This window comes from Macaca mulatta, chromosome 6, assembly GCF_049350105.2.
Source record: "Macaca mulatta isolate MMU2019108-1 chromosome 6, T2T-MMU8v2.0, whole genome shotgun sequence".
Taxonomy (NCBI): domain Eukaryota; kingdom Metazoa; phylum Chordata; class Mammalia; order Primates; family Cercopithecidae; genus Macaca; species Macaca mulatta.
Genome location: NC_133411.1, coordinates 73,246,553 through 73,269,533, shown reverse-complemented (window position 1 = coordinate 73,269,533; position 22,981 = coordinate 73,246,553). Strand labels below are relative to the sequence as shown.

General features: G+C 36.4%; 1 protein-coding gene across 1 annotated transcript in view; it reads left to right on the top strand.

Annotated features, from left to right (window-relative positions):
- ADAMTS6 (ADAM metallopeptidase with thrombospondin type 1 motif 6) overlaps positions 1–22,981 on the top strand; it is a 338,936-nt gene that overhangs the window by 292,619 nt on the left and 23,336 nt on the right. Inside the window, exons 21-22 of the mRNA XM_028849466.2 lie at positions 2,970–3,099; positions 12,000–12,204. Coding sequence (XP_028705299.2) covers positions 2,970–3,099; positions 12,000–12,204 — 335 coding nt within the window. The remainder of the gene's footprint in view (positions 1–2,969; positions 3,100–11,999; positions 12,205–22,981) is intronic.

Here is a 22,981-nt window from a genome sequence, read left to right as displayed (position 1 = left end):
GGTATAGTCAACCCTTGAGTGTGAAATACCACACTGTCTAATATAACATTCTAGAAGAAAAGTAATAAAAGACGAACGCAAGGAAAAAAATGCATCTTCATAAAATATAGAGCTGTTTCAGCTGTCTATTCAAGGACTTTAATTTTTACTTCATAAAAAAATAGCATTCTGAAATTATGAAGCTAAAACGAACCCCCAAGTACTCTTGATTCCCAGTTTTTAAGAAGTATGGAAGGAAGGCCTAATCAAAATTAAGTCAATTCATAATTCTTAGCACTTAGCCCAGTATCTCATACGACATACTGTGTTTATATCTCATAAACGCAACGCTTTGGTTTAGTAACTATCTCTGTTGAATGAATGAATGAGTAAATGAATGAATGACCTGCCAACTGCATTTAGCTGACAGTTTTAGTTTGGGTATATATGTAATTTTTAAACTAATTATTGGATCCCACTAAAGAGCAAAATAGCCCTGAAAGTTAAGGGTCTGAAACAAAATATTGGACTATGGGTCAGTTTTATTTTCTTCCTTGTGGTTTTGTGTAATTTTCCAAATTTTTGATAACAAATATTATGTACCAAATTTTTTTCAAGATACATACATTGTTAGAATTTACCTTAAAATGAAATATAAATCTCAGTTCTACTAACTCATATCTCATCTATGATTCAAATTGTAGAGTCCCTGATTTTGCAATAAAGGCTACTTTTGAAAACAAATGTAATTATAGCCAAACAACATTTCTAGGGTTAAGTTAAAGAAAGAAGAATTTTATCTTGACTTAATTCAGTTTCTACAAGTCAAGATAAATTTCTCCTTTCTTTAACTTAACCCTAGGAACCTGAATTAATGTTTCTGCCACTGAAACAAAACCAGATCAGTTGTATTTTGTAGTGTTGAGAATGTTTATTCTTTCCTGAGAAATAACCAAGATATATTATTGAGTGCCAATGTTCTTGCTTCAAGTACAGTCATGTTTGAATGACTTAAAAAAAAAAAATCACACAAACTGATAAAAAAAGTCCCCTGCTTACCCTGATAGAGGCAAAATATTGAATCAGGGTGGATGGATAATCTGAGCCACAGTTGCAGTTGGTAGTTGACTCCTATGACTAATGGTAGAGGTATCTGTCTAGGTGGACCACATGGACCTAGTTATCTGCCCACTGGAATGACACAATGGGGAGATATCCGATGAATATCATGGAACATCTGTGAATGGATCACAACTATGCCTGATGTGAATCATTCTTCCCTCAAAAAATCTAAAGTTTAATAGTTAAAAAATTCCAAACTGTTGTCGTCACATAAACTTAGTCGTTTGGCTTATTTTAGGGGTTGGGAGGGAAGGAATACAATACATACTCTAGGACATTTTGCCAGTAAGTTGTTTGACTATGTTTAAGACCCCTAAGTTTAGGAAAACATAAAAAATGACTGCAGAAGGTGATCAGCAAGAGCCCGGGGTCACTGCAAGCAATAAAAAAAGACTTTCTATAAGTGCTCACCACTGTCATGGAGCTACAGGATTTAAGTCTCATGAGCTTGGTGGATTTAATAGTTTGCCCTGTGAGTCTTTAAATTAAAGGGCTTAGTTAAAGGTGTGCATAACATGATAACGGAGGCACTCCCACCTGCAGAATTGCCATGATTTAGGGGAACTTGGGGGAAGCATTTGGTGTCTAGCTCTTTAGGTGACAGTTTCTTTCACTGAATGATCCTGTTTCACATATATTTCCCTAATTTGTGATCACACTGTTTTTTTAGGGCATTATTACTTAAAACAACTGGGGGGGAGGGAAGAAAAACAACTGAAGGATTGTGTGGGATTAGCTAGGTGTGAAGCTGTGGTTTCCTGGATACTGCTAATGCTGCTTTTACAACTCTTTCTGGGTAATTTAGCCTACCTGTTTATAGAGATGGGGTGGGTGAGTGGGGGAATAGTTTAGTTTGTGCTCTTATTTCTGTTGCCAGGAATAACCTGTTACCGCTATATGATCTGAAACAGTTAGCATTGTCTTGTAGTTTGACTTGTTTCTCTTTGATATCTTGATATACCTATCTGCTTCTTTTGATTCCTTGACTAAAGAGAAAATGAGTATACATAAAATCTGTTCACCAGGAACATTTACAAATACGAGTGTGTGTTTGTGTGTGTCTTTGTATTTTGTGAAATGTGAGCAAGTTATGGTGAATATCTTTGCCAATAATTGATTGACATATATTTAATATTTTATAAACTGTATGAGAATATTTTTAGCTGTGGTAAACAGATCACATAGACTAATTTTTAAAAATGAGATAAGTTAATATTTGAATGAACTATGTATTTATTTGACAATGGTATAATCAACAGGGGGTCAACTCTGTTGGAATAAACAGACTAGTTGGCTATAGTCCAAAAGAGGCCCACTGCAATCTCTAATTTCTGAACAATGAATGGGCTTTTAGAGAGATAAATACATAAATGGAAGAAAAAATGAAATGTGTGGATGTGATGTATTCCTAACAAAAACTAAATAGATGGGATTTGTTCTACAAAATATCAAAAAGTAAATTTGTCCCTATTGTTCTATTTTTAAATAAATATACAATCATTGTTTTGCATTGAAATGTATATTTGTACATTTTATCTGATAATATTATTTTGGGAAATTGTAATCTGTTGTTTTGTTTTTTAAGGGAAGCACGAAGAAGAATTTACAATTGTGAATAAAATTGTTTAAGATTACCAATAGTTTCTTTTCTGAAATAGTTATATTTCTAAATATGAGAACAATAACTTTGCCTAAAATTTCAGTATAATGACCAGGTCTTCTCTCCATTTTAGAGAAGCAGTCCAATGTGGAACAGATAAGACGGCAGCGATCCACTGAGGTCAATTCCCCACAGAGGAAAGCTATGCATACCTAACTTAATGGAAGGTAAACTTCTCTTCAATTAATGATGTCCTCCTTTTCTCAAGGTGTCCAAAGACAAGAGGTGGTCTGTAAAAGGTTGGATGACAACTCCATTGTACAGAACAATTACTGTGACCCTGACAGTAAGCCACCTGAAAATCAAAGAGCCTGCAACACTGAGCCCTGCCCACCTGAGTAAGTAAGGGAAAGAAGTGAGAATTATTTTCTTCAGGTGCAAAGAGGAAAACATTATGTATTCATGTTTGGAAATATATTTATATGATGAGAATAAATTAGACTGAAAAAAGGTAGAAAACATCCTGAGATGGAGGAATTTTGATGTCTCTTTTACTGAGCAAGGTTCCTATTTATCCACAGATTTCAGTTATTAACTTCTTTAAAGCAGGAACTTCAATGAATTTTGTTCTGATACAATGCTGGAAATGATCGTATTTCATCAATTCTAAAGCACACATCTTTTCACATTTTAACATCTCTGAAATTAGGATTCAACATGCAGCGAATGGTGTCTCATGATGATAATTGACATTTTCCCCCTTTCTTAATGGTACATAAAAGAACATGTCTTAGATGTGATAAAATATAGTGATTTATTTACACTCCTGTCTTTTCTAGATATTTGTCCTAAAGCCCTAAGGATTTTTAAAATGGTTTAGAAATACTCTGGAATAGAGTATCATGGCTTTAATTTGCTAACCCAGTTTTAAGTTCTGTTGTTGTAAGGCATCCTATCTTCTGAGTGTTGGGTACAGGCATAGAGGTATACTTCAGTCTCTTTCTGTTGATTAATGCAGCAATTACAACTCACTGTAAAGGGATTAACAAGGAGAGAGCCCATTCATTTTAATGATGGTTTGAAATGAGACCTGCTCTCAATGAGCCACACATTATAATCTGTAAGAACAGAAGGGTTTCTTGATTGAGCAAAAGGCAATGATTATGTGAAAAAAGATAATGGACGTTGAGTTGATCATGATGAAAGTAATCTTTGTAGAGATTTTGCCTGACTGACAACTGCAGGAGAAAACGTGTGAATGGCATTTCATTCTTGTTTGAGAAATTGGATGAACTGTTACCTGCCTGGTTAGTTAATTATCCCAACATGAAACTGATAAGGCAAAGGAGAATAAGCAAATTAATTTCTATGTACCAAACTCTCTACAACTGGAGAGAAAAACTTTATAATGAAGCTTTTATAAAAATGACTAGAGTGGAGCTACAAAAACATGGAACTTACAATACATGAATAATCCATGTACCAAATAACGTTTAAACCAAGGTGCATTTCTTGTTCAAGGTGCGTTTCTTGTTCCAAAGCAATCATGCCTTATGAACTTCCATTATCTAAAGTCAGTGTCTGCCTGGACATTTGAATCTTAAAGGTGATACTCACTACTAGTCCCTTGAAGAGGTGTAGGGTATTGGCAACCAAATAGGAAGCACAAGGAATCTAGAATGATAGTTTTTGTTCTAAGACTTTTGTAATTTTACTTTGAGTTCTTTTCAAAATGTTATCACCATATAACTAATCTCTTAAAACCCAGACATGGGAAAGTATGGAAATGTGACCTGTCATATGTATTACAAAGACAAGTTATTAAATTTTTTTCACATTCCTTTTTTCTGCCAATTATTTTTATAAATTTATCTCAAGAGAAACTGAAAAACTGTAAAGCAACAGGATGCTCAAAATCCATGGGTCAGTTTTGTCCCTTTCCATGTTTCCAGTAACTTCAGCATATTTTCATGTCATTGTGAGTCTTAGCCTGTTACGTTAATTCTCTGACACTCAGGATCTTAAGTAGTACGTTTGGCATTTGATCAGCCTTTGAAGGCATCTGAGTGAGCCTGGTCACACCCTATTCCATTTTGGCCTAAGCTTTTTCATTTGTTTAAGCTTAAAAGCTTAAATGTCCAATGTCCTTAGAGATTTCAGTTGTTGGTCATTTCATCCCATATGTTGTGTGTTTGAGTATTACACTGGAGGTTTGTTTTTTATAACAGTTTAAGGATAATTGACATATTGATGTACAATATTAAAATTAAGCTTTCTGTCTCCTTTCCTTATGTAGTTCTGAAGTGAAGTTACTTATTTAAGTTTGGAGATGGATAATGGAATTCGAAAGAAAAGATGCCGAGAATATGGGGAGAATAGAAAGTTTAGTCTGCTGGGTTTTTTTTTTTTTTTGAAAGACCTAAATGTAGATATTTAAAATATTACTCATTATTAGCTTACTTCTCTTAGTTGCTTTTTAATTTCTTCTTTAGTCTTTTGAATTCCGACTATGAAAAAGGAAATTTTAATTCTTCAAAATGGTTATCGTATATTCTTGACTTGCAGTGGGATTACATCCTGATAAACATTGTAAGTTGAAATGCATTTACTTCACCTAACCTGCTGAACGTGATAGCATAGCCCAGTGCACCGTAAATGTGCTCAGAACACTACCATTGGGCAAAATCATCTGGCAACACAGTACGCTGTAGAGTATTGGACGTTTACCCTCGTGATAGCGTAGCTGACTGGGAGCTGCAGATTGCTGCTGCTGCCCAACATCTAGAGAGACTATTGTACTGCATATTGCTAGGGTAGGAAAAGGTTAAAATTCAAAAATTCAAGTAGTTTCTACTAAATGTGTATTGCTTTCATACTATTGTAAAGTTGAAAAATCATTGGGTCAAAACATCAAATATCAGGGATCATCTGAGATTCCCAGATGACATTGGTATTATGGAGATAGAAATCATAGAAAGGCCACTGAATTCAATAAAACTTTACATGAGTGTGAAGAAAGCAGATAGATTTTTTTTAGATGATCATGTGATAGGCAGATAAGCAAAAAGAAGAAAACAAAAAAACCTATAAACCACTGTTAATACTTTGATGTATATATTTCCAGTATTTTTTCTATGTATACAGAGGCATGTATATATAATAAAATTGTACTATACTATTTATGACACTTTATAGTCAGTTCTCAACATTTTGAACATTTGAAGTCTTTGACAACATTTAGGAGATATGTGATTGTTTATTTAAATTGGTATTCCACTGTTGAACAATTTTGGCTGTATTTTTTATTTTGATCCCCTGGCAATAATGCAGCATTAACCATTTATGCTTCTGAAACTGTTCTTTATAATTATATATGCTAAATAAAGAAGAAAATAATTTATAGTTCAAATGGAAGCACATGTTAGTCTTTATCACATTGTCCAGTGACTTTCCAGAAAGATTGTATGAATCTATTTTCCCATTAACAGTCTATGAGAATGCCATTTCGTGGAAGTGAACAACAATGGGTATTATTATTTTAAAAATAATCTTTCATTATTTTATAGGGGGAAAAGCCCTGATATCTAATTGCTGTTTTATTTTGCATATATTGGACTGCTGATGGGGCTGAACATTTAAAAATTATATTTCTTTTTTTTTTTTCTTTTTTTTTTTTTTTTGAGACGGAGTCTCACTCTGTTGCCCGGGCTGGAGTGCAGTGGCCGGATCTCAGCTCACTACAAGCTCCGCCTCCCGGGTTCACGCCATTCTCCTGCCTCAGCCTCCCGAATAGCTGGGACTACAGGCGCCCGCCACCTCGCCCGGCTAGTTTTTTTTTTGTATTTTTTTTAGTAGAGACGGGGTTTCACCGTGTTAGCCAGGATGGTCTCGATCTCCTGACCTCGTGATCCGCCCGCCTCGGCCTCCCAGAGTGCTGGGATTACAGGCTTGAGCCACCGCGCCCGGCCTTAAAAATTATATTTAGTGGCCATTTGTACTACTTCTCTTTTGCCTTTTATCATCATGGCCTGTCCTATTGAACTACTTTATCAATACTTCTATTGAAGTATTTATTATTTTGTTACACATGGCCTGTCCTATTGAACTACTTTATCAATACTTCTATTGAAGTATTTATTATTTTGTTATTGATTTGCATGAACTCTTAATGTATTAAGGATATGAACTCTTTTATCTGTGTTCTGAATACTTTTTCCTAGTTTGTCATCTATTTTCCATGTCATTTATAGTGTTTTGATGTATTTTTACTTATAAAATTTAGAAAGTCTTATTTAAGAAAGCTGTCAGACCTTTATTTCTTCATTGGTATACTGTTTAGAAAGGTCTTCCCCACTCTTATACTTTCAAAATTTCTCTTTTTATTTTTAATGTAGACATTGATCTATCTGAAATGTTTTGCCTGATTTGAGGAAGGGATCTATACTTATTTTCAATGACAATTGTTTTCCCTATACCATTAGTTTAAAGTTCTAAATGGTATTTTTTATCAGAAAGTATTTTTTCAAATAATGAAATATTTCAAATGTCTTTAATTATATTGAGATAATTTATAAGTACAGTGTACAAAAAGGGAGAACAGTAAGATTTGTCCTTATAGAGAAAATGACAGAGGACTAGGAAGAATAGACAAAAGACGAATTGATAGAGAAATAATAATATGTTTATTTGGAAGACTTTGAAGACCCAGAGGAGGCCTTGCTGAGGAAAGTTAGCGTGGTCATAGCAGCAACTCTTTTATGAGAAAGAGTATAGTAGTCAAGGTAGTAAAGTGACTATGAATGAAAGTAGTGGGATCTATGATATAGCCTTAAATAACTGGAACGGGAAAGGAAAGGAATTAATATTAAAGGATATGATGGGTAAGAAGCTAGTCCCCAACCATAAGAAAAAAAAAAATAAGTTGGAGTTCAAAGAGAAAGGCTGAGTTCAGTTTTTACCATGCCGTGTTTTAATAGCAAGAGTGTTTCTGCATATGACTTCATGTGAAGAATCTTTGAGTGATAAATATTATTCCTGTATGATATCGTGTTTTTAAAACTGTGAAAATCAGAGAGTTGAAAACAAGAGAACTATTCATTTTAATAACATTGTGACCAAGAATTTAAAAACATTTATTAATCAACTGCAAGTTGGAAGACACTGTACTTTGGGGAGAAATGGTTCCCTTTCCTGAGGGTAATCTAATTGGACAAATATATATAAAAATAACTATAGTACAAGACAAAATCTATTAAGTATGATAAGAGAGTTATAAGCCAAAGTGCTGAAGGAAACTTAGGGTGGGAAGAGATTAATTTTTATCCAGTGGCTAGGTTTTATTTAACTGGTATATTTTAAAGTATAATGTTTAATAACCATTATTTTGAGTCATTGGACCTCACCCATGGACAACTATCATCTCTTATTTTAAGTTTAGAAAAAGATTCATCAGAGTCATCTATAAAACTCCAAAATTTAAGACCTAGGAAGAATCATGGAAATTATTTAGGTCAACTCCCATCATTTCACAGACTGAGGTATACTAATATCCATGATGTTTTTCCCATTATATCAGACATCTCCAGCTTTGTAAGGTACAAATCAAATGTCTGGTGGCACTTTAATACATCTAATTTTGCTTGCTTCATTGACGCATTCTCAGTTGCTACAACTTCAGAGATGTTTATCATGTTGATTTTTAAAAATTTACAAAAACCTTGACTGTATAATGTTTAGGGCATAGAGCATTCTGCTTAATATTAGTTTCACTTTCCAATTAGCTGAGAAATGAAAAAAATTTTTTTGTATTTTTACCAACTTTTTGTTGTGAAATTTTTTTTAAGTTCTTTTAAAACATAGGAAAGTTATTTATCTTTGTAAGTAGACAGTAGGTTATATAACTGAATCTCTCTTTGAGTAAAGATATTATTGTCAAGTTCTGAAGATTTTTACAATTTTCCTATGTTGTGTTTATAAAAACGTTGATGATTAGACCCCTGACTCCGGGACAAAGCCTAGGAACTCTCTCTCTTAATCCAAATATTTAATATCACTTTATTTTCATATGCTCTGCCATTTTCCTTTAAATTAAAAAGCAAATATAATATTCTGGTTTATGATGATTATTTCTTCAAAAATATTCTGGTTTACCATGGTTGGGGCAATTTTTTTATACTATCTCTCTTATTCCCTTCTCCAAATTATACTATTGTTTGTAATAATAAAAGATTGGGACTGTAGGTCAGATTACACAGGCTGCAGCAAGCCACTCTTATTTCAGACACTCGAACATGAATCCCACTAATTGGTAAAGTCTAATGGCTATGACGGACTTGTGAAGATGAAGACAATTTGATCACTGAGTATTGGGAAAAGCTCAGAAAGAAATAGCCCCAGAATTGTTCCACCTATAATGATTCAGCAATTTATATTCCCAGAGATAATTTCTGTATTCATGTTTTTACCACCAAATCTAGAGGAGGGAAAGAAGACAGAGAAAGAAAATGCCATCAAAGGGTCATGCAGAAGGAAGACAAGGGAAGCAGTATGTCTTAAACTATGTAGCAGAGTGGAGAAACTGAGACAAGCAGATGCAGTGGTAGAATTGCAAAACTATTTAAATAACTCGAGTGTGATTTAATCCTTCAGAGAGACATGGGACGGGATGGTATGATGAGCAATAAAGATGCAACAGGGACTGAGTGTAAAGCCTGAAATCAGAGTTAAAGTCAGACAGGAAATTGGGAGGGTGATTAATACTTTTAATTTCATATATTCCAAGTTAAAGGCTAGAGTGATACATCTAGGTTAAGTTTCTGAGGAGAGATGGAATGGAAGAGGGGACAAAGAATAAAAAGACAGAGGTGTCCCTGACCCTTTGCAACACTTCTGAATCATTGTGGTTACTCGGGGCACCTGTGTTTAATTTGAAGGCCTCCATCCCTCTTACATTATGAGAACTAATGAGATCATGGCTGGAGGTGGTGTGACTGAACTGTTTGTGACTGTAATACACATTTCTGTTTTATCCCCTAATCTTGGTGATGAAATCACTGTTGCAAAGTTGAATCAGAGTTTCACTACGGTTGGCATGCAAGTTATTATTTTCAGTACACATTTTCTTCCTTACCAAAAATGGTGCTAACAACTGGGGATCATGTTCATCTGTGGAAAACAGAAAGGAAAGAATATGAAAATTACTTTAAATCTCCCTTGGAAAATGACTTAGAAAAAATGTTTGTGTCAGATTTTTAAAATTCAAAATTAAATCATCATTCTTTAAATGAATTTTAGGCTGAAAATTTGTAGATGTTGATAAAATACAATTTAAATTTGAAAAACTGGCTAACTATATTTCTAAATGCTGGTTTTCTTTATAAGTAAAGACAATATGAATAATAATGGACAAAGGCCAGTGTTGCTTCATTGGCTTAATGCAGGCTCAAATTTAGGATACTAGTACTCTGACTTCACTAAAGTATTATCTTCCATATACAAAACTGGCACAATGGTGCTATGCTCACAGAAATAGTGAGAAATTTGTTGTTAAGCTTTCCATATTCTTCTCTCTCAGGAGTCTGCCACCCAAAAGCATGAGCATGTCCATTGAGAATAACTGCATGATTTATAATTAGGGATTGAAGAAAGTGCCTTGTGACCCCATGCTTGTAACCTATATTTTACTATTCAGTAATGTTAAAATGAATTTTGATTGAAATAGCAGTCGATGGGGAATCTAGTCCTGGTTCCATCATTGCTCTTTTCATGATTTTGGAGAACTGTTTTCCTAACATTGGATCTTACTTTCTTCTATAAAACAAAGCACAATGCCTTGAACAGAGTAGACATTCAGCAAATATTTAATAAATGAAATACAATATGTCAGTCAAGACCCTTGTTACAGATAACAAAACTTCAACTTGAGCTGGCTTCAGCACATAAGATTTATGTAACAAAGCTGAGGGAAGTGTAAGGGGGACCTAGCTTGAGAAATGGCTGGAATCAAGGACTCACACACCATCCAGACATTCTAGCTCCTCTGCATTCTTTGAAATCAGCTAATTCCACTTGACAGGGAACCCAGCCACTGCAGCTCTGGACTCATCTTCTTATGTACCTTTGTGACCAGAAAGGAAAGGGTCCCCTTTTGCTCTAGTTGAGATATAAAAATTCTAAACCAGAATTCTCATTGATCTGATTTAGATCATGAGTTACATCCCTTAGACTAATTAATGTGTCCAGAAGAGTGAGTCCTACAGAAGTGTTGCAAAAAAACAAAACAAACCACAAACCCCCTGAAATTATATATGTGAAAGTTTATGACTTTAGGGTAAAGGTGTAGTGTACCTACAAATGTGAGACATGTTATTTTTTCTAAGACATTTGCATTTCTTTCCACATTAGCTGTGTAGAAGCTGTTTTTAGGAGTCAAAAGGTTGAAACAAGAGATCTGCATGTTTTCATAGAGCTAGCTCAGAGCTCTGATCTTGCTGAAGGTGTTTTAAGACTCCCATGTCCTCAGGATGGATACCGGCCTTCTCTGTCCCTGTAAGGACATTCAAGTCGTATCTTCATAGAGGTTTATTTCTGGAAATTGAAAAACAAATCCCCAATTTCCTTACAGTGGTTTTAGCATAAAATTTTTAATTATGGGGGAACCTGCCTCAATGTCATAATAATAAAAATAGCTACTATTTCTTGTTTGTTACATGACAGACACTATGTTAGAAGCATTCAGTGGTGTGCTGGAGCTAGCTAGTATTGATTCATAGGACCCTATTATTAGCATATCTTCTCCTGTTCACCTTTAGTATATCAAGCTGGTAGCTTGAAATTGGCCATAGTGAGGTTTTTACGCTACAAAAATTGGCAAATGCCACAAATCAGAACTCCCCCACCCCGCTGCCATGGGGAGCCAGTGGTTAAACATTTACTAGCACACCACTGGGAGCTTTATATATATGACCTTATTTAACCCTCATGACAATTTTATGAGATTGATCATTGTTATCCTCATTTTAGAATGTAATTAAAAAGGAGAAAAATAAAAGAGGTTTAAAGACATAGTGCACTTGTTTGAATCTGGGTTCTGCCTGCTCCAAAGCCCACACACTACACTTTAGAAAGCAAATGACAGTAAAGGTTTTTCCTTAGCAGCTTTTTCATTTGCTATTTGTCTTATCAACCAACATTGAAATGTCAGCTCATAGTCCATCAGTGAACGTGCCTTCACTTAGCTAAAAATCTCTGGATGCACTGAGGAAGTGCTTTTCTGTGTTTCTTCCACATATTGCTGCAGGTGGTTCATTGGAGATTGGTTGGAGTGCAGCAAGACTTGTGATGGTGGGATGCGCACAAGGGCAGTGCTCTGCATCAGGAAGATTGGACCTTCTGAGGAGGAGACACTGGACTACAGTGGTTGTTTAACACACCGGCCTGTTGAAAAAGAGCCCTGCAACAACCAGTCATGTCCACCACAGTGGGTGGCTTTGGACTGGTCTGAGGTAAGGAAATCTGAGGCCATATGTATATGTTTTGAAGTCTTAACTATCTATCTCAAATCAGTTAATATTAAGGACACCTGAGCATCTTAGAACTCAACAAGTAAGGGCTGCGTAATAGTGAATTTGACCATGTTATATTTTATTGCTGCTTGTCAGGAAGTAAAGGGTTTTTTTGGGTAGGTAAGGGAAATCAGCGAGAAACTTGTCATCAATTTGGTTAAAAATAAGTCTAAAGTAAATTTGAAATAACATTATAGTGGGTACTCTTTATATGTGGTTTTTCTCCTTCTTACTATTGAGCACATCACAAGTTTAGAATTTGTGATATGTGATTAAAAATTGAAGTTCAAAAGGAGAGTCAAGAACCTTTCTTACCCTAAAACTTACTGAAGATCTAGAATGACCTTTTCTAGGATCTCATTTGGAAAGCACAATTTTTAAAATATCTTTTTTCAAGTAATGTAGCAGCATAATTACATAACTCTTAGGTATGAATTGTTATCAATTCATTATCACTTATGACATATCTATATCTATATATTTTATGTCTTCTATTTCAACTGTGGAAGAAATATGGAGCTGAAGGTTATAACATAGGAAAACGTCAAATTTGAAATTGATCATTCCCTTCACTTACATGAGGAAGACCTGACCAAGATAATGTTTTCTTGGCATAGATGTATACAAAATAGCCTAATAAAATCCAGAGCAACTCAGAAAAATTACCTTATGAAAAATGAGGTAAGAGGTAGTTAATTTTTGACTCCTCAGTATCCATAAGATATATACATTTGCATACTATATCATTTTCCACATCTCCCGAAGAGCTGAAGCCATCTATAGTGTGTGTTAAGTGTTAAGAATGAGTACCTTGCTATATAACCAGAGACATTTCTTTCAAGTTAGCAAAACAGGATGCATCTCAGACTCTATTCTAATATATCCTGCCAGAAACATTGTGGTACTTGCTTTGGGTATTTCCTGTAGACCTCATACATTTGTCAAAATACAAACAAAAAGATTAAACATTGTTCTTTAGGAACCTTTGGATGTAACTATTCCCCTGTGAATCTTACTGCTTGAGTGGCCTTATTTTGCTGGAGCAGACGACCAAAAGAAGCACTGTGTTTAAGATGGTACATGGAAGTAGAGATTCTGTCCAGTTGTGGTTATCCATGGAATCTTTGACAGGAATTGGGAGTGTTCTTCCAAGTTTCCTGGCCATAGTCCAGCTTCAATAATTACATTCTGCCTACCTAAGTTAGATTTTTTAGTTATATATTTCAGTCATATGTAGAGCTATCCTTGGTATTATTCTGTCAGTGTTTATGGAAAACAGTATGGACTCTTCTATTCCCTAATGGGATGCTTTAACTCCTAAACTGATTTGAAAGATAAAATCCATTGATAAAGAATAGACATTCTAGAGAGTTGTATACATGTTAGTGCCCAGGATCCTTATAGAAATCCATAAATATTCATTGGTATGAGAAATTTATGGGAAAATCATAATAGGAGACCTGATGATTGGCTGCCACAGTTTGAGGGCTTCAGGTCAAGTCAGTAAGTTTGAGTGATTACTAAACATACTGGGATAGGCACCATGGGTAATATGAAAGAATCTTGTAAGCATGGGCAAATGAAAAATACCCATGAAACAACTAGAGAATACTACATATAAGGTAGTGTGTAATAAAACAGTGGATTGTGAGGTATAAATGTATAAATTCATATAGAAATTCAGAGCTGAGAAGGGCAGAATAGCCTGGAGTATGATCAGAAGGCTTTTTAGTTGATGGGAGTTAAGCTGAATATTCAGGGGTATAGAGTTGGGAGTAGGGAAGAGAACAGGGAAGTTAGAGAAAGGATGCCTGAAAAGAGAAATGACTGCACAGAAACACAGAGTGGGTGATGAAAGCAGCGTGAGAGAAAAGGGTTTGTTTTTAAGAGTAAATGAAAGACTGATAGTGATAGGTACTAGGAAGGTTGGAATACAGAACTCTATACTATATCATCCTTCATAAGCAGAAAGAATGCCTTCTGAGAAATTTCTAGAAGAAATTGCTGCCAACCACTAAAATATCAAAACTTCATGTAAGCCTCATTTCAACTGATCTTCTGACCTACACTCTTCTGTATCATTATATGTTTTTAAATAAAACAACCAGATATAATCACCTTGAGGGATAGCTTGTATATATTAACTGATATGCTTCCATTCCAAATGCTATTTTAAAGTTTCCTTCAGAATTCAACTTCATATAGGTTGCTCTTATCCCTCTCTTAGAATTTTGATTCTTATCTATCCACTCTTTGAAGTGACTCACTCAAATGGCTCTAAGAGGCTCTTAGGCATTTTTGGAGGCTGCCTGAAGATGTACATCTAAGCCGAGGACACTTTTAATCACATTTCTGCAATACTCTTTAACATGGCTGAGTCAAAGCTTAGGGGCAAGAAATGGTGCTGAGGGACTGGAGTACACATGTGGGGACTACCACCTCAGATAAAGCATTCTCCAAGGAAGCTGCTGTTGTCTTTCCCCAGACAGGAAACAATTCTGGGGTAAGCACAGGTTGAAAACTGCTGCTGTCACTGTCTCAAAAATTCTAATTGTGCACCATCTTTGTCACTGTCGTCATCCTTTATTCAAGAGGAAAGATGATTTTTGCCCCATACTGTTTCTCCTATTTATTTCCCCAAGCGGAGTATGTGGGGTGTCTTTACTCTCACACTTGTATTCCCTTAGTTTGCCAGACAGCCCACCTCTTCCCTTCCCTAGATGGGTTAACAATAAGTAAGAATAAATAACGTTAAATGAAATAGATGTCTGAGTAGCTATTGTGAACAAAATGAGAACAAGGAGCCTGTTCTTCCCAAAGGAATGGAACACCTCCCACTAATGAAAAGAGAACGTCCCAGCAGAAGAGCAGGCGGTATTCAGTCTCTTTCAGTTAACCTTTGGCAAATATTTCACACAATTTTTTTTGACACACCCATGAAAACCTCCCCTTTCTGCCCCCTCCCCACTTCCAGCGCTCAGCTGTCTGAACTCTGCTAATCACAAGGGTGAGGTTCAACTGGTGAAAACATATTGCAGCAAGAGGAATTTACCCTTTGACCCTTTCCTTTTCTAGTATAAAATTTCCATTGTTGTAAAGCCAGCATCAGTGAAACCCACCCAGTACTTATGGCAAAAGGAAGAAAAAAAAAAGTTAAATTACCTTGGTGGAAAATGGCTCATCAGCAGCCTTTTCCAGAACTAATGAAGCCACAGCTTTCACATGTCCTATAATCTATGCTTGGGATCACCTGGGCTATTTGGACTTCAAATAGTTTTCTGTTTTTGCCCTCACTTGGCAAGTAGCTCTTGAAAGCACTGCTGCATACCGTGGATGGGTTCCAGCAGCCCTAACCCATCCTTTTGATGTATCAAAATGGTTGATTTGACTCCTACAGAATAATGCCTATTGAAAAAGATACATTTCTTGTACTTACTCTTGGACAAGTGGGTAACTGGCATCTTACTCAACTGACTTTATAGTACTTATGTTTAGATAGCATTACTTAAGAAAGATGGGGAAAATCTACATACAAGGAACTGTGTTTCGTTTGATGAGACAATTGTGTCAGTACCTCGTATACTGCTAGGTTCTACTGTAGTCCTTTGACTAAGTAATTTAAACCCATCTCTCCAGGGAGAACTCAGTGTAACCCCGAAATGTTAATGTTTCTGTCCTTTACAGGTGAGGGCCAAATTTTTTTCCCTGGTTAGTTTCAAATACTTTTTCTGCAAAATATATTTTTGCTTCTTAAGCTGAAGCAAATGCATCTCTCATAAAAGTCACCTCTTATAGTCCACTGAGATGAAAACAAAAAACAGAAGGTCTGGTCGGATTTTAAATGATCATGAGATTCTAATTATATGAATAAAGAGGAAAAAATAGGCATTTACCCACATAAGGAGAAATAATGAGAAACAATTTTACTAAAGAATAGACCACTAGTCTTCTAAATTTTATAATATCTTCTACCCTGCTACCTAAAGGTTTATTATGAGAAAGAATGAATTTTGATGTTTATAACTATTCTTTGATCTGAAAAATATAGTATTGAACTAAGTATCCCAATTTCTAATTATTACTAATAGATTTTACTGCACACTCAAAAGTTATGCAAAAACATACTCTTTGTGTGGGTATAGGCCAATGATTATCTCTGGAGAATGCTCCGAAGCATTCATAATTAAGTTAATGTCTATATATTACATAACACACATGTCTATACATGCATAACCATGGCTCATCTTGCTTTTCTAGAAATTTTTATTTTTTTATTTTATTTTTTAATTATTTTATTTTATTTTTATTTTTTACATAGCTAAATAAAACAGAGGACTTCAGATGGACAAACACATTGATAGTAGTCCCCCCTTATCCACAGGGGACATGTTCCAAGACCCCCAGTGGATACCTGAAACTGCAGATAGTACTGAACCTTATATATATTATATACTTTTTTCCTATCTATACAAACCTATAATAAAGTTTAATTTATAAATTTATAAATTAGGCACAGTAAGAGATTAACAATAATAATAAAATTACAATACTATAACAGCATACTGTAATAAGAGTTCTGTGAATGTAACATCTCTTTCTAAACATCTTACTGTACTGTACTCATCTATTTTCAGACTTCAGTTGATCACTGGCAACTGAAACTGTGGAAAATGAAACTGCAGATTAGGAAGGGATACTGTATTTATCAGTAGGGTAAAGAGGGAAAAATGAGGCCTTTTAGGCCTCAAGAAAGCAGAAGGAATAAGTAAATATAAAAACAAACTGAGGACTTCTCTGCTTGAACATATCTGACATAAGGTCAGAAGGACTTGCTAGGTTCTACTTAAATGAACCAGGTTTAAGTGGCATTCCTGTGCCTTTACTATTTTTACAAGCAATTTTTCAACATTTAATTTTATAATCACCTGTAAGAAGTACAATATTTGCAGAGACCAGAATTGAGACTCTGGCTGTAGACATGTAATATTTGTGGCTGGATCTGCAGGGTTCAGGCCTGGTGTATTCACTGAGTAACAAATTTGACAGCAATGTAGTTTTCAGTCATTCACTGTCTTGAAAATCTGGTTAATTTTCAGTCATTCACTCTCTTGAAAATATTGTATAAAATCTCTGTACCTCTGTTACTATAAGATAAAATATCCTTGGCTAAAATAGTGAATTTTGAGGTGTAATTTTTCTAAAATGATTTCTTGCCTAAGTAAATGTCATTATGTGTTTACCTTTACACATAACTGCACATTGTTCTACAGAAGGTTAGTCTTTTTGCATGTATCTTTCAGAGCTTTCTTTTTAGTAGGAAACTGCCATCAGGATTTGTGTGTACCTCTTAGCACTTAAGTTTCCTCACCTATAAAATGGATTTGTAACAGTACTCAATTCATGGAGTTTCTATGAGGATTAGGTAATTACATGCCAAGGATTTAGAACACTACTTGACACAATAAATATTAGTGCTGCTTTGTCTTCTTATCCTTTTTTTCCCTTTTTTTTGGAAACGGAGTCTCGCTCTGTCACCCAGGCTGGAGTGTAGTGGCACAGTCTCAGCTCACTGCAGCCTCTGCCTCCTGGGTTCAAGCAGTTCTCTTCCTCCCAAATAGCTAGGACTACACGCACGTGCCACCACACCTGGCTAATTTTTTTTTTTTTTTTTTTGGTGTTTTTAGTACAGACAGGGTTTCACTATGTTGGCCAGGCTGGTCTCAAACTCCTGACCTCATGATCCGCCCACCTTGGCCTCCCAAAGTGCTGGGATTCACAGGCGTAAGGCACTGCGCCCAGCCTTATCCTTCTTATTATCAATCATATCTGGTTTGGTTTTGGTTTGAGTTTCCTTGGGACTTCTCAGACAGAGGTGAATGAATTGTGTGTCTTTGCATTCTTTGTCTCCCCTAATTGTAAGTACGACCTGGCATATGATTTTAGGAAAGGCAGCTAGATTTTACTACATTCTTAATAACAGAAGCTTCTTGCCACTGGAAAAAGTTATTAGAATAAACAAGAGATGTATGTCCCAGAATTTAATATACATACACATGATTTTAAAATGTGAAGGAGTCAGAGGAGTGGCACAAGTGCATTTTTCAATGAATGCTCCCATTAGAAAACTAATCATAGCCTCGAAATACAAAAACTGAGTTCCCTATACATCCTGTATGTTTTTGCATAACATATGGATGAAGTGGCCTTGTATCCTCTTATACCTCACCTCAACTTATTCTTATAATAATTTGTATTTACTATGTATTGTCATGAGTTTGTTTCTGCCAACACTAAGAGCAGCCTGTGAATACAATAATAACAGAGAAATGGATAACAAGTAGGCCCTAAAGTACAGGTCACAAGGCCTACGATTTCGTTCCAGCTTTACCATTTGCTGTTTACCCTTAATGAAGTTCTTCATCTATAATAATTCCTAAACATTTGTTTAATAATGTTTAATATTATATTGAAAGCAGTATAGTAGTGTTACTGTTACCAGTGATAATATTAAGCTTTAAGAGAGTGGCAGAAATCCTCTAAGTCTTCAGTTTGAACAGTGGAGGAGACTTGGCAGGAAGTGAAGAGGATTAAAACAAGTGGAACAAGTTCAAGAGATAGAAATGGACTCGACACAAGTGAGGCAGGCTCAAAGACTTGGATTAGGGCTTTATTTATTCTACAGAAATTATTGCATGCCTTGGTTTCTTGAAATATAAGTGATTGTTGTATTAAATTAGACAATACATACAAAGTACATAGTACAGTGTCTGACATCCAGAAAACACTTAGTAAGAATTAGTATTAGAATGGCTCCACCATTTAATATATGTGTGACTTTTTACCAGTCACTCTAAGTTTGCTTTCTCATTTTAAAAACAAAATAATAGGGCCGGGCGCGGTGGCTCAAGTCTGTAATCTCAGCACTTTGGGAGGCCGAGGCGGGCGGATCACGAGGTCAGGAGATCGAGACCATCCTGGCTAACGCGGTGAAACCCTGTCTCTACTAAAAAATACAAAAAACTAGCCGGGCGAGGTGGCGGGCGCCTGTAGTCCCAGCTACTCGGGAGGCTGAGGCAGGAGAATGGCGTGAACCCGGGAGGCGGAGCTTGTAGTGAGCTGAGATCCGGCCACTGCACTCCAGCCTGGGCGACAGAGCGAGACTCCACCTTAAAAAAAAAAAAAAAAAAAAAAAACAGAATAATAATTGCCACCTCATAGGAGAGTTGTAAGCACTATATAAATTATAGCATTTAGCACACTTGGTATATACAGTATTTATTAAATGATAGATGCTATTAGCAGCAGTAGTAGTAGTAGTTACTGTAGCTGCAAAAGCAACACTATTCGCTTTGTGCCTGACACTGGGCTAGTACTGGAGAATATTGGAAATTATTTTATATGACTGACATATAGAGAGATGAACTTCAAGAGGTAAGTAGAGCCTTACTACTGTGGTGTACTAAGCATATATAGAGTTTGAATTTTTATCTTGAAGGCAATAGTAAGCCATTAAGGGATTTTTTTTCAATCAAAATGCAGTATAACTGGATTTGTGTTTTAGAAAGATCCCTCTGACTAAAGTTTAGGGAGTGGATTTGAGTGAAGCAAGAGGTAGAAACAGGAGACCTACTAGAAAGCCATTACAAAATTTTATATGGGAAATGATGTTTGTCTGAAGTAAGATTAGTGGCAGTAGAGATGGAGAGAAATCAACAGGTGTGAGAGAGATTTCGGAATTGGATTAATAAGACCTAGTGATGGATTGTAAGGGTAGAGTGAGGCAGCACCAGGTTATGAGGATATTGATTAGGCTGTGAAGAGGAATAAAAGGGATCAGGAATTTCTCTCTTGATCTTCCCTCCCTAACTAAAGCCTCTTCTTGAGCTACACTGGAAAAAATTGTGTTATCCTCCTTCAAAATGCATCTTAATGAAACCTTTTCTAAGTTGGAGGAAATGCATTCTGTGATTATATTCATTGTAATAAAGTTTGCATTGAATCATTGATTTTCATCTGAAAAAATTATTAATATTTTTCTCTCTTTCTATGACATATTCCAGGCTCAAAGATTGCCCCTAACAAAATCCATGTGTGTACATGTGTACGGTGTTCACCTAGATCTCCCCATCCACAACTAGTACATCTTGATTTACCTAATGATAAATCAGAACTGTCACCTTTCCAGATAAAGAAGAGCATATATTTATCAAGCGTTTACTCAGAGCCCTCAGCTGGCTCCTGGGGTGTGTGTGTATGTGTGTGTGCACACGCATGTGTGTGTTTTCATGCACACAAGCATGCAAAGATGAAACAAATGGAGTAATTTTAAGGAGCTTATAGTCTAGTAGAGATGAAAAGACATATAAATACATAATTATAAAGCAGGCTGATGGTGTTAGGGGCACGATAATTTATGTGTTCTACATCCACTTATATGATGCTTTTAACATTAACTTGTGTTTCCATGTCTGTCTCCTAAATAAGACTCTGAGCTCCTTTAGGGTAGAGACTATTTAATTCATTTTTTTTTCTGAAGATGGAGAGGATTCGTTTTCTTTTTTATGCAAGTAGCCTAAATGACACAAGACCAGTATCCACATTCATTTCCACACAGTCCTAATTCATGACAAATGTACTTGTTTTCTGCCGTATAGCCTCTTTCCTAATTAAGAGAACCACATCCTATTCCTAACTTATTACTATTAATGACAGCACAGGCATCAAACTTCAAGGTGACTTGTTTGGGCACCCCTTTTTCTTTTGTTTTGGCTAACATTTTACTCGTATCGTTTATGAGCCCCCACTAGTCCTCAGTCCTTAATCTTATTTCAAAAACTGTGGTCATGGGAGGCTCAGATGGGTCATAACACACATCAGATTGGTCATTTCCTGGGCTACATACCTTGTATAGAATAGCATTATACAAATAAGTTCTTTTTAGAATCCCAGTACACTTATAATAACCATAAAATAATAGGACTATAGCAACTTTTTGTCCTACCTCAGTGACTTGATGTATACACTGGGAACAGCCGTCAGTCTGAGAAAGGTCAGTTGTAGTCCTTACCCTACAAGTCCAAATTTTAAGGAACATGAGTTCCACGATGAGTTTCCTCATGCTTCGGCCGTGCGTGGACCAGTCAGCTTCCGGGTGTGACTGTAGCAGGGCTTGTCATCTTTTTCAGAGTCACTTTGCAGGGGTTGGCAAAGTGCTCCCGTCCACGTACAGCTCACAGTCTGTGATGTTCAAGGATGGTCTCGGAGGTTGGGCCTGCTAGAATAAACTGAGTTCAACACCTCTACACAGTTATGTTCAACTGGGCTTTCTGATACTGGGAGCAAGGTGGTGGGGTTTAGGGTGTTGCAAACTTCAGTGGTTATGTGGAGATTTTCACATAGCAAGCTTTGGTACTTGGTTAATCTAGCATTTGTTAACCAATGATGTCCTTTGGTAGTCATTAAAGTTACCACAGTATGGGGGGCCTTTGTTTTCAGGTTTTGCTCAAAGGTTCATTTATCTGCTTCTTACTTGTGCTAACAGGGACCTTGCTGCCAGGGCCCTTAGACATGGGGGCCAGCCTTTGGAAACCCCGTCTAGTTGTTCTGAGAGATAGGCCGCTGGCCTTCGCCAGGGCCCCACAGTCTGGGTTAAAACTCCAACTGCCATTTTTTTCTCTTTCCGACACATAGGGTGTAAAGGGTTTTGTCAGGTCAGGTAGCCCCAGGGCTGGGGCCAACATGAGTTTTTCTTTTAACTCATGAAAAGCTTGTTGCTGTTGGTTGTAATCGATGTAGTTTATCCAATCTACATTTTTATTAACTGTCACCCACCAAAATATTGACTCAAATCCTGCCTCTATTTGATTTCAAGCTTTAAATTAATCTGATGTTCCCCATGGGACTCCATAGACGTGAAAGACCCATAAGAGGCTTCTCTCGCTTTACAATGTCTTATTTTTCCTCCCTCTGGTTGATGAAATGCCAGGGTGAAAGGGATAGCCAACTGGACTAAAGTACAAGTGCCACTCCAGTTATTCAGCAGAGCACCCAGTAAAGGTCCACCACAATACCACCACACATCTGCTCGAGGATGAACAAGGGCTGACTGATTGATAAGCTCTTGAAAATTCTTAAGCTCACTGCATTCCTTCAGGTCTCCAAGGAACACTAAGTTTCCTCCCTGTCGTGAGAGACATGAAGTGAACTTAGTGTTGGGAGATGGAGGCTGGATGACCCTCGAGGGCTGACCCGCAGGGTGCCGGACTTTGGGATATAGCAGAGAGAGCTTGGCACGACTTATTACTCCAGGCTGTAGAATCCTGGAAGAGAGCTACCATGCAGCCCACGCCTGGTCTACTGAAGGACCACCTTAGTGGAAAGGGGACAATCTGGGCCTCTGGCCTGCTATGTGCACAAGCATAACAATTGCTTTTGTTTAACATGCAGATGGAATATTTGATCCATTCCAATCAGGCATTTGCATCTTGGTATCCTGTTTTAATTGCCAAAATTTGTTTTAAGTCTTTAACTTTTATGATCCTCTAGTAAAACGAATGTATGATTTTAGGAAATTACAAAAACTGGTTGGGGTAGTCCATCCTTGCTCTTTAGTGGTCCACAGAACGTTGGACCAACTATGGCATGAAAGCTCTACATTGGGGGGCAAGACTCCTGGTTGACACTGGAGTCTTTATCGAAATTTACCCAGATTAAATGG